The 14,892-nt window shown below is 41.2% G+C and overlaps 2 protein-coding genes across 3 annotated transcripts; one reads left to right on the forward strand and one right to left on the reverse strand.

Annotated features, from left to right (window-relative positions):
* Window positions 1-45: 45 nt before the first annotated feature.
* Window positions 46-7,782, forward strand: prepl (prolyl endopeptidase like). 2 transcript variants are annotated; one of them, XM_077581334.1, is made up of 15 exons: window positions 46-236; window positions 348-467; window positions 553-619; window positions 1,195-1,342; window positions 1,428-1,489; window positions 1,567-1,693; window positions 2,681-2,897; window positions 2,989-3,180; window positions 3,254-3,472; window positions 4,331-4,500; window positions 4,570-4,786; window positions 5,416-5,565; window positions 5,750-5,876; window positions 6,890-6,972; window positions 7,641-7,782. In XM_077581334.1, exons 1-15 carry the CDS (start codon window positions 129-131, stop codon window positions 7,716-7,718), a joined length of 2,085 nt encoding a protein of 694 aa, XP_077437460.1. In that variant the 5' UTR covers window positions 46-128; the 3' UTR covers window positions 7,719-7,782. The 2 variants fall into 2 exon arrangements, with proteins under 2 accessions (XP_077437460.1, XP_077437461.1); XM_077581335.1 differs by having other exon boundaries at window positions 348-401.
* A 16-nt stretch (window positions 7,783-7,798) lies between these two features.
* slc3a1 (solute carrier family 3 member 1) lies at window positions 7,799-14,887 on the reverse strand. Its single transcript, XM_077581336.1, has 10 exons — window positions 14,509-14,887; window positions 13,676-13,855; window positions 13,448-13,593; window positions 13,191-13,316; window positions 11,800-11,919; window positions 10,368-10,492; window positions 9,713-9,914; window positions 9,458-9,640; window positions 8,305-8,430; window positions 7,799-8,230 (listed from the first exon to the last, which is right to left on the reverse strand). The coding sequence occupies exons 1-10, from the start codon at window positions 14,885-14,887 to the stop codon at window positions 7,799-7,801; spliced, it is 2,019 nt and encodes a 672-aa protein (XP_077437462.1).
* Between the last annotated feature and the right edge of the window lie 5 nt (window positions 14,888-14,892).

Here is a 14,892-nt window from a genome sequence, read left to right on the forward strand (position 1 = left end):
GGCAAATCTGGTATCGATTTCTTTTGTCTGAAATTTCCGCCTACGTCATCCGCAGCCGGCTTTGTTTAAGGAAGCACGGCCGCTGATATATTTCCTTCAGGACGGCGGAGGAAATGTGAAGTAGAATAATGTCTGTTCTCGCTGTACTCCGTTTAGCAGCACGTTTTGTGACATTTCGGTCACGTTGTAAGGATGTTTATGTCACGAAGCGTGTCATTTGTCGTTCCTACACGAAAGTAAGTGAGGCCAAAAATCGGATCAATGCTGCGTTTATGGACCACTGTGAAACTGGAAACGTCCAATTTGGTTAACTTTTTGAAGTGTTTTAAAAAGTTTCCTATTTTCAGGAAACACCCTTGCACCATCTCAGTCGTGATCTGGAGCGCTACAAGGACTTGAAGGTGTGTTTCAAGAGACATCTGAAGGCAACTTACAGCAGGTTCTCAAAAGTACCTGACCACTCAGCGGTAATCATTGAGGAACGCCCGGTGAATGACCTCCTATTAAGTTAAACAACATAATTCTCAAATTCCATCTGATCTGTCTTGACAGGTGTATGCTCGTCATCATGTTTATTTTCTGGAAGGAAACGGCATCTACAGAATGGAAAAGAAAAAAAGTACGCACCTATGACGCATGCACCCCAAACAATCAATACGTGATATGAATTGTAGGCATTATTGCATCTTTAATGCAAAATTAGGACATTTAACAGACAATTTATGATGCATAAATTATGCACAATAGGGGATCAAAAGTATTTGGGCGTTCCATACAATATTTTAAGACAAATGAAGACACTTTGTATTTTCGTAGGTTTTTTCTCTCTCCTAATATTAGCTTATTTTTGTGGAATATTTGGTATTGTCTTGTCCCAAGTTTTTTATTTTTGTCTACCTTTTTTTTTCAGGCTAAATTACTTAATGTTGTATTTTTGCCCAATCAATATTTTTTCTATTTGTTATATTTCAATCAACATTTTAATATTTCAATTTAAAAAAAAAAAAAAAATCCTAATTTTTGTATTTTTTTCCCCAAGTTTGCATTTTTGCAATATTAATAATTATACTTTCTTATAGTTTTTTATTTTTCATACTCTTTTCTATAATTTTGAGCGTTATTGCTCACTGATCTGAAATTCAGTTCTTGGCTTTTCAACTTTATTGCTAATAAAAGCACCATTTTTGCTCGCAGGCGAGTCGGAACCAGAGCGAGTTCTGGACCTGGGATGGATCTCTGCAGGTGAGGAGGCACAAGAGTGGACTGTGCAGAGAATCCGACTTTCCCCCCAGGAGACGCATCTTGCCGCCACTGTGAAGACGCATGACACCCAAACAATGAGGTCAATACTGCAGAAGAGAATATTGACACATTTTTCTGTTCTGTTCAAATGAATGCATGAGGTCATGTGACATGTAACTCTGCAGGTGCGTGATTGTGAAGCTCGGCCAAAGAAACGTACTCACACTGGACGACGTCTTCAGCTTTGGTACTTTTTTTAAAAAACGGCTTTAATAAGTAGAACAATGTCAACAAATTTATGACGTGATGTTTGTGTCTCGTAAGAGTGGGCCACAGATGAGGTGTTGTTTTACACCATCCAGGAAGGTTTGAAATGCCAAAAAGTGTATCGTCTGGACCTGACACAAAATGGCAGCACGATACGATCCGTGTATGAGGAATCACAGCCGGAGTGAGTTTAAACAATCTTAAGTCTACCACCTTTTTGAGTGTGACATTTAAACAACCTAAAAAAAAATCCCTCTTGTGTTAGTAGTACATTAACAAATTCACCTGCTCACTAATTATTATTATTATTGTTATATATATGTACCTATTGTTTTTGTGCTCAGGCCTAAATCCTCTCAATATAAAAGTATTTCTTTGGAGCCAAGGAACTTTGTTGAAGTGATGGGAGGAGCTCCATTTAGTCAGGCTTTAGCCCAGTCTAATAAAAACGTAGTGGTTTGCCACCATCTTGTGGCATTTATAAACCTTTTTTTAAAAAGCGGCAATTACTGGGAGATTTTCGTTCCAGAGGCTATTTTCACATAGAGGTGTACTCACTTTTGTTGACAGTGATTCAGTCGTTAAGGCTGAGCGTCGGAGTCGTTTGAGGTAAATTTACAGTTATAAAAGCTCTATACGGACTCATTTACATGTAGCATAGATATAATAGAATACTTGCAAAATGGGAGGAGTTAACTCATTCATTAGTAGCCATGTTCACTGAAGCAACCCCCTTCGCTCCCAACTGTTTTACTGGATTTTGGCTGATTTCGCAAGGCCCACAGAATAGTGTGTTCTAGTGCTATAAAAACATTAGTCTCTTCTTTCATCAGGAAAAAAAAAAGTATATTTCTATCTGTTTCTGTATTGCAGCAATTCGCATTAGAATATAGCCAAGTTTCATAATGTTTCACAAAACGTTTTTGCAATATGGCCCTGGTTGATCTCTTTTGCTCTGCTGCCACCTGCTGGCCATTTTTGTAATAACGACCATTGCTTTAAGCGTTGTCTTCAGTTCGGCTGCCTCAAAGCCTTCTGTATGCTCTAGTATAAATATGTCTTTGGGATCATGATAATATTTAAAATAGAACATATTTATAAATTTTGGGGGCGCAAATGAGTTAATATATAATACTGTATGCTAAATGTTAACGGTATTTCCCCACCTCAGTGTTTTTGTGGAGGTGTCCCTCTCGAGAGACGGCCACTTGCTGATCATTACCGGCAGCAGCAGGAGCAGCTCGGAGGTGTTGCTCGTGGACGTTTCGGACCCCCATCTGGAACCCGCCCTGGTTCAGGCGCGCCAGCCGGAGCTTTTGTACTACGTAGAACACTGGAGGCGCAACTTGATCATACTCGCCAACACGGGGCCTGGATGGGAATATCAGGTAGAGTGTGTAATAATGACAAATTGGATCATTTTAAACTCGTGCCTCAGCTGTAGGCTAAAAAAAAAATATATTTTTTTAATCATTCAAGGTGGTGAAGGCCCCCCTCTCTGAGCCCTCAATGATGTCATGGGACGCCATATTCACCCCACGTCCCGACACTGTGCTCAAAGACATGGATGTGGTCGGGGACCACTGCATACTGGTTGCCGTGACGACAAGCCACAAGCTTGAGTTTATTGTTGTCCCGCTCACCCGACCAAAGGAAGCATATACTCTGCAGGTAAAAAAAAAATCAAATAAAATTGTTTTTGAATGTTTTACTGTATTCCACTCACTGACTTGCATACTTGAAGCTGCCCTCCTGGGCAAGCGTCGTTGAAACCAAGCGTCCAGGATTTGCAGACCAACGCGGCACATTGGAGTTTCTGATCTCCTCTCCAGTTTGTCCGCCGCTATCCTACCATCTTTACCCCGAGGAAGGCCTCCTTTCATCAGGCTCGGGAGACACGCCCTCTCGCTTTCCAAAGGACCACGGGAATGACATCACTGCACGCTTGAAGGCCTGCAGCCAGGTACCAACAAGCGTTTTTTTATATAAGTTTTAATACCGTGTTACAAAAATTCCATAAAAGTTCAATCATAAACGCATCATTAATTACTCCTGCATTTTGCATCCTGGGGAGTCGTTTCTAATATTTTGGCTACCTCAACATTTCACTGTGAATGTACTGGCTGTAATGTTTTATTGCAAAGAATGTGTGCAAGAAAAATGAAAATAAAAAAAGATTGATCTAATTTAATTTGAATTTAAAAATGCAATTTTTGATGAAAAAAATTTGAAAGAAGACATCTTTTTATTTAAAATTAAGTAACACTTGAAATAATCAATTTGAAAGAAAAATTCAGGGGGAACGTTTATTTTTATTTATTTAAAATAAAATAACACTCTAAATCATCTCCAACATTAATTAACCAAGTGTTATTTTCAATTTAAAAAATGTATTTTTTCAAACTTTCTCATTTAAATTTTATTTCAAGTTTTGTTTCTTAATTTTAAATAAAAAAATACAAATTTTTTCTTTCTTCCAAAATTTTCCATCAAAAATTGCATTTTTATATTCAAATTATGTTACAGCACTATTTTTTATTTATTTTTCATTTTTCTTGCACACATTCTTTGAAATAAAACATTACTAAAAAAAAGTCAAAAGCTATAATAAAAAAAAATGGAGCTTTAAAAAAAAAAGAGACATAACATTAATATTAATATATTGAAATCTTTTCTTTTTATCTTCTTAGGATGAACGCTCATCATAATTGTTTGGTTTTAGGCCTGATGCCCTTCCTGACGCGACCCTCTGTATTTACCCAGACTTGTGCCACTATCATTTGGGCAAAAAAAAGACAGTAATACTGTATTCCTGGTGTAGGACGGTACCTTAGTGCCAGTGACGCTGTTTCACGATGTGGCACGCACGAAAAACACACCTCTGCTGGTACACGTCTACGGAGCGTACGGCCGGGACGTCAACATGCGGTTCTGCCCGGAGAAACGGTTTCTGCTGGAACAGGGCTGGGCTCTGGCCTACTGCCATATAAGGTAACATCCACCACCATCACCAGCGGCGTGATAGAAATGGACGTTTGCATTGACGGACATGTTGCGTAGAGGGGGAGGAGAATGCGGGCTGACGTGGCAGAGACGAGCTCGTGTCGAGGGGAAGCACAGAGCAGTGGAGGACCTTCAAGCCTGCCTCGATCATCTCTTCTCCTTGGGGGTCTCGAGCCCTTCGAGGACCGTCCTCACCGCCCGCAGTGCCGGGGCCGTGCCGGTGGGGGCGCTGTGTAACAGACGGCCGGACATGATGCGGGCGGTCATGTTGCAGGTACACACTTCAGATACGTGACACTGGACTCGTTTCAGATCACTTCATAATAAGCAGCACTATTAATATAAAGGGAAAAGGAAGCACAAGTTATGTTTGAGCAATAAACATAACTCCATGCATTAAAGTACAGCATTTAATAAATGTTTGCGTATGAGTCAGAATATTTATTCATGTCAAACTATTGGGGTAATTTTTTCCCATTTTATGCAAGTAATAAACTGATTAGAAAAAAAAAGGATGAGCGTGTGCAGTGGATAAATCTTTTTTTTGAAGACGTCGTCATAACAATTAATGTCGAAAAAGTTAACACATAACAGGTGCTCTTTAAATTTAGCTGGCAAAAAAATGTTCATTAAAAAAGCCTTTTAAATGAAGCGACTAATCGCGATTAATCAAAATTCTAAGATGTGATTAATCTGATTTTAAAATTTGATTGTTTGATAGATGAATTGCATTTCCATGCAGGTAGCAATAAAGGTGGGCAACTCTAAATTTGCCTCTCTTTTCCCGACCAAAAAAACAAATCAATTGCTGAAAAATCTACTCTATGACTGCGTGGTAAATGCTGAACAACGATTTTGTTGACTGTCTTCTAAAGCCGCTGGCATATTTTCATCATTTGACAGAGTCCTTTCCTGGATGTGCTGGGAACGATGGAGGACCCCAAACTGCCTCTCACGGTGGAGGACAGGGAAGAGTGGGGGGACCCTTTGGAAAACCCGCAACACAGGCTCAGCATCGCCTCCTATTGCCCAGTTCACAACATTACTCCTCAGGTAAAAAAAAAAAAAAGTGCACACCTTACCACCCCATTATCTTACTAATTTGAAGTTGTTGTTTTTATCGGAATGTACACACGATACAGTTTTCTCTAAACATTTCATGACAGCAGTTAGTTTTTGCACATTTACAACGTGTTTTAATTTATTTAAACACTTCTTTTCCAAACCCTCTTTTTAGCGCTACCCGTCGATGCTGCTTACGGCCTACGCCGACGACAACAGGACACCTCTGGCCGGAACCCTGAAGTACGCTGAGAAGTTAAAGGAAGCAGCGCAAACTCACTTCAGAATGGCGGCTAGATCAGGTGCATGCGTAATGTTGTGAATTCACTGACTCGCAGCCATTTTCACTGAAGCAACCCCCTTCGTTCCCAGCTGTTTTACTGGATTTTGCAAGGCCCACAGAATATTGTGTTCTATTGCTATAGAAACATTAGTCTCTTCTTTCGTCAGAAAAAAAGTATATTTCTATGTGTTATTAGCATTAGAATATAGCTAGCTAAGTTTCATCATTATTCACAAATCTGTTTAAAACAGTGGGGAAAAGAGCTTTTTGCAACATGGCCCTGGTTGATCTCTTATACTCTGCTGCCACCTGCTGGCCGTTTTTGTAATAACTACCATTGCCATTATATTTCTCTTCGGTTCAGAGGCTGCATCAAAGCCTTCTGTATGCTCTCGCATAAAAAAAACATTAAAAACATATAAATACGTCTTTGGGTGCATGGTCATATTTAAAATGGAACGTATTTATACGTGTGTGGGAGCAAATGAGTTAAGGGATGTCCTCCATGTCAGAAATCATAATGCTTCCATTCGATGCCAACGTAAGCGGAGGTCACCTTGCGGTCCAGTGTGTGTATGCGCGTGCTCGCTAATTGCGCTCCTTTTCCCCTTCTCGCTTCTTATCGGACTTCATCGCATCACCCGGCTTCAGTTGTTCATACGCCCACAGTGGCGCGAGGGAGGGTGGGTGGTGTCTGCGTTTGTGCGCATAATCTGGCTTCTCGGGAGTCTATTTGATAAAGTGCTGATGGCGAGGAGGGCGAGCGGCGGAGGCCCATTAGCATGGTAAAGAGATAGTGTATCAGAGCGAGAGATTAGACGCCACGGACTGGGAGCTGTCAAGGTCAAGACCGCGCTTGTGAAACAGCCGCAACTGCAGAGATGGGGAAGTGGAGGGTCAGGGCGCTGGGGGGGAAAGATCATCGGAATTTAAAGAGGATGGACGAGGAGACGGGAGAGAGTGAGAGGTGGATAGACAGGAAGTGGGAACTTTGTAAACTGGCTTTTGTCTTCCCTCTTTACTTTCTTTTAGGACCTGAACCGAATATAGTCGTGAATATCCAACCTGGAGCCAATCACATGGGACCAGATGACTGGGAGTCCATTTTGGAGGAGGTAAAAACTGTCAAAAGCAGTCAAATGAAACTCAGCATAGTTTGGAAAGAATAGAGTTTTTTTTGTGAATTTTTTTGATAGGGAGGTTTTTGGAGCCATTTGAAGTGTTCCTTGCATTTATTTATTTATTTCATTTTTATTATTTTTTTTGTGAATTTATATGATAGGATTTTGCAGCCATTTTAATTTAATTTTGAAAATACCACAAAGAGAAGGGCAACTGGTCAAGTACCATTTTAAATATACACAATGTAAACATTGTACAAATGCTACCTAAACAAAAACACACTTGTTTGGATCATTTATTTTTTGGTGCAAAACAAGAAAATGTTTAAACGTAAAAAAATAGTAAGACTTATACAATTCTTTGAAACGCTATAATTATGCAAGTTCCTTTTGGATGAAAATGTATTAGGTAATTTAAAAAAAAAGTGCAAATGTATACATTTAAACAACTCAAAATTTGTATTAATAATCTTTTTTTGTGTGCTGATTTTGTAATTGTGGAGTGTAATAATTGAAATTGTAATTGAATTGAATTGCACAGCTCTACTCCTTGATTTTATTAGTGAGGAGGTTTCCTTCAGGCTCATCTTCAATTTGCTTAGTTTAGATTTGTTATCCATTAAGGAGTAAATGCGTCAAAGCGTCTTTCCTACCTGCCACAGGAAGCCCTCCAGCTTGCATTTCTCTACAAGGAGTTGGACCTGGAACCTCCTCGTCCTCCACGCAGGAGGAAAAGATAAAGCAGGACAACAAAGGGATGAGGCTGCAGGGTTGCTTTCTTATTGAGTCATCTAATGAGATCCAATCGAAGATGAGCACGTTAGCATGTATAGAGAATGTCCATGGCGCTCAAATAACAGGCCTTCTCCGAGATGTAACACTGCCCCTGGTGGTTGGTGTGAAAGCGAGCGCGGGCGGGAAACTCAATCAGCAAACCCTCTCCCGCTTCGGTGGCGATCCCAGACTTGCTGACCGCTTTGCCGTCGTCGGCCCGGTCGGTGCTCATCAGAACCCGCAGCCGCTCTGGCAGCTCCGCCAGCGCCGAGAGGTCGGTGACGGCCGACCGGCGGCCGAAGTTGAGCACCAGCAGGAAGGCGCGGTCCAGCCCGTCCAGCTCTCGCAGGTAGGCGAAGACGTTGCGGTCGGCGTGGACGTAGCAGAACCAGCCCCGTTGGAGGAGCAGCTCCGACTGACGCAGCTGGCTGAGACGGCGGTACTGAGACAGCGCCGAGCCTTCGTCTTGCTTCTGGACCTTGGGGAAGGGCGTGTGGAAACGAGTCAATGTGCTGTTGAAATAGAATGTTTTTTTGTCGGTCTGTTGAGTACCTCCACGTTGACAATTCTGTAGTTGGGATGCACGGGCAACCAGGTCACGTTGGTCTTGTTGTTGAAGCCCGCATTGGCATCAGGACTCCACTGCATTGGAGAACGCTGAGGAGCTCCACCTGACACCTGCTCAAGACAATTAAAAATAGTTTTGTCTTTACAAAGATTTCTACGTGTTGGAAATAAATTCATTCATTCAAGATTATAACGTTCACTTTTGATTATATATATATATATATATATATATTATATCATCTGTTGTGGTTATGGCTCAAATTGTGCCCAACTCCTCAACCCCTCCCCTCTCCTATGGTAGTGTTGCATATTTGTGACGTCATAATGTGCGCGACCTCGTGTTGACAGAAGATGCATCATATCAAAATGAGTTACTGGTTGTCTTTGAAGCAGAGATATCAATAAAATTCAGCTTCATGGTGCTTTATACAATATTTAAATGTATTTGTATTTGTTGGACTGTGGACTCCAAAGTATATTTGTGTTCAAGTTAATTTTGCAAGCAATTATCGGCTTGCTTATCAGTTATCGGTACTTTCTAAATGATTGATTTATCGGTAGCAGTTGAAAATAGCATTATTGTGCATCCCTAATGTAAACACCATTCTTCTTTACAAAAACAGAGCAAAAATGTTTTATATTAAGGGCATAAACAATTTGAAAACATTAAACATTTCTAAATTACCCCTCCCCAAAAAAAAAAAAAATATATATATATATATATTGCATTTATAAGGTTTTTAAAAGGCTTTCATTTTGATCAATTGTGGAACATTTTACAAATAGCTAGTTCTGGTTCCTAATAGTTATTTAGATGCTCATTAAATTGTATAACTTATTTATTTTCCTTGCATTTCTCTAATGTTACAAAAATAATTTTGTAACATTAGATACCATACTTTATTAGGGATGAACTTTTCAGACTACATATTTTAATCAAATATTGTAAAAAAATATATATAATAATTTTTTTAATGTATTTCAAATATAATCCTTTTTAAACACAAAATCAAATATTGTTCAAAACAAACTTTTATTGAACATAAAATAATAATATGATAAGATGTCATGTAGTGCCTGCAAAACTGACACCTGATAATACAAAAGTCAACCAGACACAAAACGCGTTTTTGCTTACCGCATTGTATCTGCCAGCTGAATCCTGAAAGTGACTCTCAGTCACGTTAACATCCTCCATGCCAATCTCCTCGCCATAGTAAGTGGTGGGCGTACCAGGAAGCGTCAGCAGGAGCATGTTGATGACCCGCGTGTAACGCTGACCAGCCCTGGAGACGACACGAGGCGTGTTGTGATTCCCGACCTGATTTGTGGAAAATGAACAATTGACTGCATTGCGGTCAGGATGATTAATAAGGCAATGATTGCGACTCACCAGCCAGTTGGGCCAGCGCCCGGTGGGCATGTTGGACATCCACAGATGCACCAGATATTTGACCCACAGGCCGTTGGTGTTGACAGGCAAGTCCACAAGGTAGAAGTTGAAAGGGAAGTCGCTCTCTTTCACCAGAGACGTCCCGTAGTACATCATGGTCTTTTCCACCTCGGGGCCATCAAACGAATCGGTCACCATTAACCTGAAGCACAGACATAACGCATGTGGTGGTCCAAAATCGCATTTCCTGTATTGTGATCCATCTTTAACTCATTTGCTCCCAAAAACGTATAAATACGTTTTTGGGGGAGCAAATGAAATATAAATACGTTTTTTAATACTTTGTCATTCACTCCCCAAAAATGTATTTATGTTTTTTTATGTGTGTGAGTGTTTTTTTTAATGCTAGATCATACAGAAGGCTTTGATGCAGTCTTTGACCTGAAGAGGTCGCTAAAAGCAATGGTAGTTATTACAAAAACAGCCAGCAGGTGGCAGCAGAGTATAAGAAATCAGCCAGGGCCATGAAGCAACAGCAAGTGGAAAAATTTGTTTTAAAATTGTACATGAAAAATAATGACAAAATATGACCTTTTTAGTGCTGAAAATGGCTGACCGAGTCAAGTATCCCTTTAACAATTGACCACAATATTACCTGTATCTGCCCGGTTCCCGGCTGAGGACGTCCATGTGAGCCCTCCACTCCCTCAGCATATCATGCAAGCCCAGCTGCGTGGTGGTGAAGTCGTGGTGGAGGTCCCGCTCAGACATCACCGATTCCTGGAACAGGACAGCATACAGTCAGTCGTTCCTTTTCTACATCGCTTGTCCTCACTAGGCTGGTGGGCGGGCTGGAGGTTCTCTGGTCACCATTCAATTGCAGAACTCTTGCATTCACACTGATGGACAGTTATAGTCTTCCGTGAAGCTAACAGCTTGTTTTTGGAATGTGATGGGAAGACAGCATGTAGAGAAGTTTAGCTTAGTACTTTCACCATGGAGCGGTTTTTCCCTTACTATAAAACCTCAAAATAGAGGGAGTGGATTCTCACTTCCGTCCCACACAAAAAATCCCATCCATCCCAGTCCTGGACCACAGTAAAACCATATGACTCCTAGTCCCGTACCTCTCCTATTTTGGAGGTCAGCTACATTTAAATACAAAAAATATATACAAATCCAAATTTAAAAAAAACATATGTCTGAGTTTTTTTTGTTTTTTTCCCTACTGCTCCTGCAAACTTTTTAACCTGTCACCGTCCCAATCCCGTGATTAAAGATAAAGTCGTAAAGGTAAAGTTGACCCCCCCCCCAAAAAAAAAGAATCCTGCGGGTTACACATTCAATTTAGGTGTAGGTCTCATTCAGGTGCAAACCGGGGATTTTCTTTTTTTCACTTTTGTTAACAACACAAAGCATTTGTGAGAGTTCATAGCTTTATTTTGTTTTACTTATAATCTGTAATTACACTTACATGATTCCATACAACAAAATTGTGACACAGATAGCAGGGGTCGGTATCCATAAAAGTGTACAAATTGGTTGGGATTGGGGTTGAGACTATTGTACATTTTATGGAACATCTTTTTTTTTTTGCGATACCGGTCTTGCATCAGATCTCAAAAGTTTATCAGTAACACGTGTGTGCATAAAAAAAAAAAATCATTCAGGAAACGTTTTCTGCTGGAACAGCAGTTTGAACTCTGCGGCTCACTTTTGAAGGTGCATCTTTAGTGGCCTATCTATAATAAAAATTAAAAAAAAAAAGTCTGCTATAATGTGTAATAGCAGATAGCGGCCTGCCTCTGATTGGCTGGATCGTTTGACAAAAGACACACCGAGTTGTGTTTGCTAATAACATGAACTCTTCATTGTGTGCGACAGGGGAGCCATCACACGCCACTGAAGTGCAGCTTGGCCCTGAATAGTGATTTGAGTGCAATCCTGCAATATAATAATGCTGCAGCGCCACCAGTTAATCCACTCAAATATGCCTCTAATCTTCCCGCCCACACACAAAAAAAAAGGTGATATCTTCACTGAATGCCAAAATACTTATGCAGACAACTGATGGTGCCAAAACTCACGGGAGGCTTCCTGGGGTCCACCTGTGGCTCGTCCCTCAGGTGCGCGGCCTCCAGCAGGTACTTGACGGCATCCATGCGGAAGCCGTCCACTCCCTTGTCCAGCCAGAATTGGATGATATCCTGACATTGAAGGCGTTAAAAAAAAAAAAAAAATCACAAGGGGGGCAATTCTTACTTGCACTTTGAGCAGCGTGACAGCAGTTAAAAGCGCACAAATCCAAGTTAATGTGTAATATCTTGGGGATGTTTCAGCAGTTGACGCCAAGTAGCCAAGACAACGTTGGCAGTAAAATGATTTTGCTGGGAGAGGATGTTCTGTTCGATAAGTAACAATGCTAAAATGTTGCGTAAAAATGACCTACAGCATTTCAATCTTGAGGAGAAACTAAGTTTAAAAAAAAATCTGTACAATATATTCTATGCAGCAGCACTAGACTAAACTAACTGTGGAATATGAATTAAGACGAAAATTCCGCCTGTTTTATTCATCTCAGTGGCGGCCATTTTGCCTGTCAACTGAAAATGACATCTCAGCAACAAAGGGCTCAGGTCATAACCGTGTTTCATCATGTGACGATCGCAAGCGATCCATTTTGCTGCTCGTCTATTCACCATTTTGTGCTCATGGTTGAAGCAAGGTTATTTTAGTTCACGAAAACTAAACTAAACTAACGTTTACAAAACGACCACAATTATAGCGAAATGTCCTTCATTTTAGTCTTTGGGGATGATTGTAAGTATATTTAATTAACCGGAATAAGGACGTTTGAAAGTGTTCCACACAGAAGTGACGTCATCTAGCGGCAGCCAATAGAAAAGCACCAGATGACGTAGTTCCTAGGCGACAATTTTGCGTGCTTGACTTTTGGCTCCAATGGTTTGCCACGTCGCCTTTTTTATTTAGCTCAGCCGAAACGCAACGCTAGGTAATAAATGAGTTACTTTTTTCATTTTTGCCAGGGTGTTTATTAAATATGGTGTACAAGTAATACACATTAAAAAAAACGAAAAACAATACTGAAACTAACAAAACTAAGCATTTTTTTGAATAACTAAAACTAATCAAAACTACCAGAACCACCCTGAAAACTAATTAAAACTAACTAAATTTAAAAAACTCAAAACGGAATAAAAACCAACTCAAAAGAAAATTCCAAAACTATAATAACCTTGGTTTGAAGTGATTTGAGGAGCTTTAGTCTGGCCAAAGCCTTTTCTAATGGACAATTGCTTTGCTGCCATCTTGTGGCATCTCTAGGCAATTGCTGGCAGATTTTCGCTACTTGTGGCGAGGGTTCCTTTCACTTTCTGATCCATTGGCGACTCGAAAATGCGACGTTACCTCCACAACACACACACACACACACACACATGCGCTGCTGTCTTCTTACAAGCATCTCCTGGCGGACGCGAGGGTTTCGGAAGTTCAGGTCTGGTTGCTCCTTGAGGAACTGGTGCAGGTAACACTGTCCTCGAACCTCGTCGTACGTCCACGATGAGTTTCCGAACACACTCACCTGAATGACAGGAAGTGTGGAGATGTAAATCAGAACTCAAAATAAGAATTTTCTTTGAATGTCACAAGCCCGAGGCTACTTTGATGTTCAAACTTCTCCGTTCGGGATTGGTAGATTAGACCTGAGCCTACCCAATTATTGGGCTTGGGTCCTGTTGCATTGCAGTCAGCCCAGACATAGTAGTCGTCGTAGTGCGGATCTCTGGCACGACTCATGTTAAACCAGCGGTGCTTGTCGCTGGTGTGATTGGGAATGAAGTCCATGATGAGCTTTAAACCTGGCGGAAGCGGAGAAAGTCACATCCTGTTGTAAAGAGTGTTGACACCGTCGCGTCCCGAGAACGGGGTTAAGGGCTTCACCTAATTTGTGCATCTCCGCCAAAAGGTCATCGAAGTCCTGCATGGTGCCGAAGAGCGGGTCGACAGCCCGGAAATCTTCCACGTCGTAACCCGAGTCCCTCATGGGAGAGCGGTAGAAAGGGCTGACCCAAACAGACTTGATGTTCAGGTACTCAAAATGGCTCAGCTTCTCCTGAATGCCTGACAAGTGCACACGTGCAAACCAGGCATTCGAATTTTTAATCGTAATTAATCGCATGATTTCAATAGTTAACTCACGATTCATCGCATATTTTATATCTGTTCTAAATGTACACTAAAACGTCAAGTTTTCATACTCTTGTTAACATAAAAGTGACACAATTTGAGTTAAAATTTAAAGACATAATCTACTGTAAAAAACAAGTGTAATATCGATTTGTGTTGAGGTCATTTTTCTGCCACTAGATGGCATAATTGCAATTGTAAGACGTTGGTGAGAGCTCGGTCCATTTTTCTTTTCATATTAAGAGATATCTAATCTTTAACATAAAGTAACTTGTGAAATGCTGCACATTTTTAAAATTGTAAAATACAACTTGATCCCAGTGTCCACAATTATATATAAATTTATTACTGCTAAATTTTGACGTGGACGTGTCTGTTGCGTTGCGACTGAAATTCACCCAGTACAGGCTTTCCAAAATTTGTTGCATTAAATGAACCCTTAAATTAAGTCATTTTGCCCCCCCCTTCAAATTTACACAACTACTCATTCATTAAAATTTGACATGATTTCAAAAACTTTACATCAAACTATCATTTGAATCCTGCCTAGCAACAAGTATCCAGGATATGCAGTGATGCCGACTCACCTTTGAGGTCTCCCACTCCATCGCCATCAGAGTCCCTGAAGGAGCGGGGGTACACCTGGTAGACGGGGGACACCTGCCACCAGCTGAGGCAGCGTGGCGACAGCGCCACCACGGTGATGGTGAGTGCCAACAGCGTGAGCGTGCACGCCACTATCAGCCAGAACAGGATCTCCCGCAGGACTCGGTAGCAGGCCCGCGACGAATAAAGCAGCAGCACCTCTTTGGGCATGCCGGCGTACGGCTTGATCTGCGTGTACTCCTCATCAGGGGGGTCCACCGCCTTCGCTTCCGGCTCCACGGGAGCAGCGGTGGCAATGTCCTTCGCAGGCTCGCCGTCTTCTACGTCCTGGAAAGCCGGATTCACCTTGGCGAGCTCCATGTTGT

The sequence above is a fragment of the Vanacampus margaritifer genome, chromosome 12, assembly GCF_051991255.1.
Source record: "Vanacampus margaritifer isolate UIUO_Vmar chromosome 12, RoL_Vmar_1.0, whole genome shotgun sequence".
Classification (NCBI taxonomy): Eukaryota; Metazoa; Chordata; class Actinopteri; order Syngnathiformes; family Syngnathidae; genus Vanacampus; species Vanacampus margaritifer.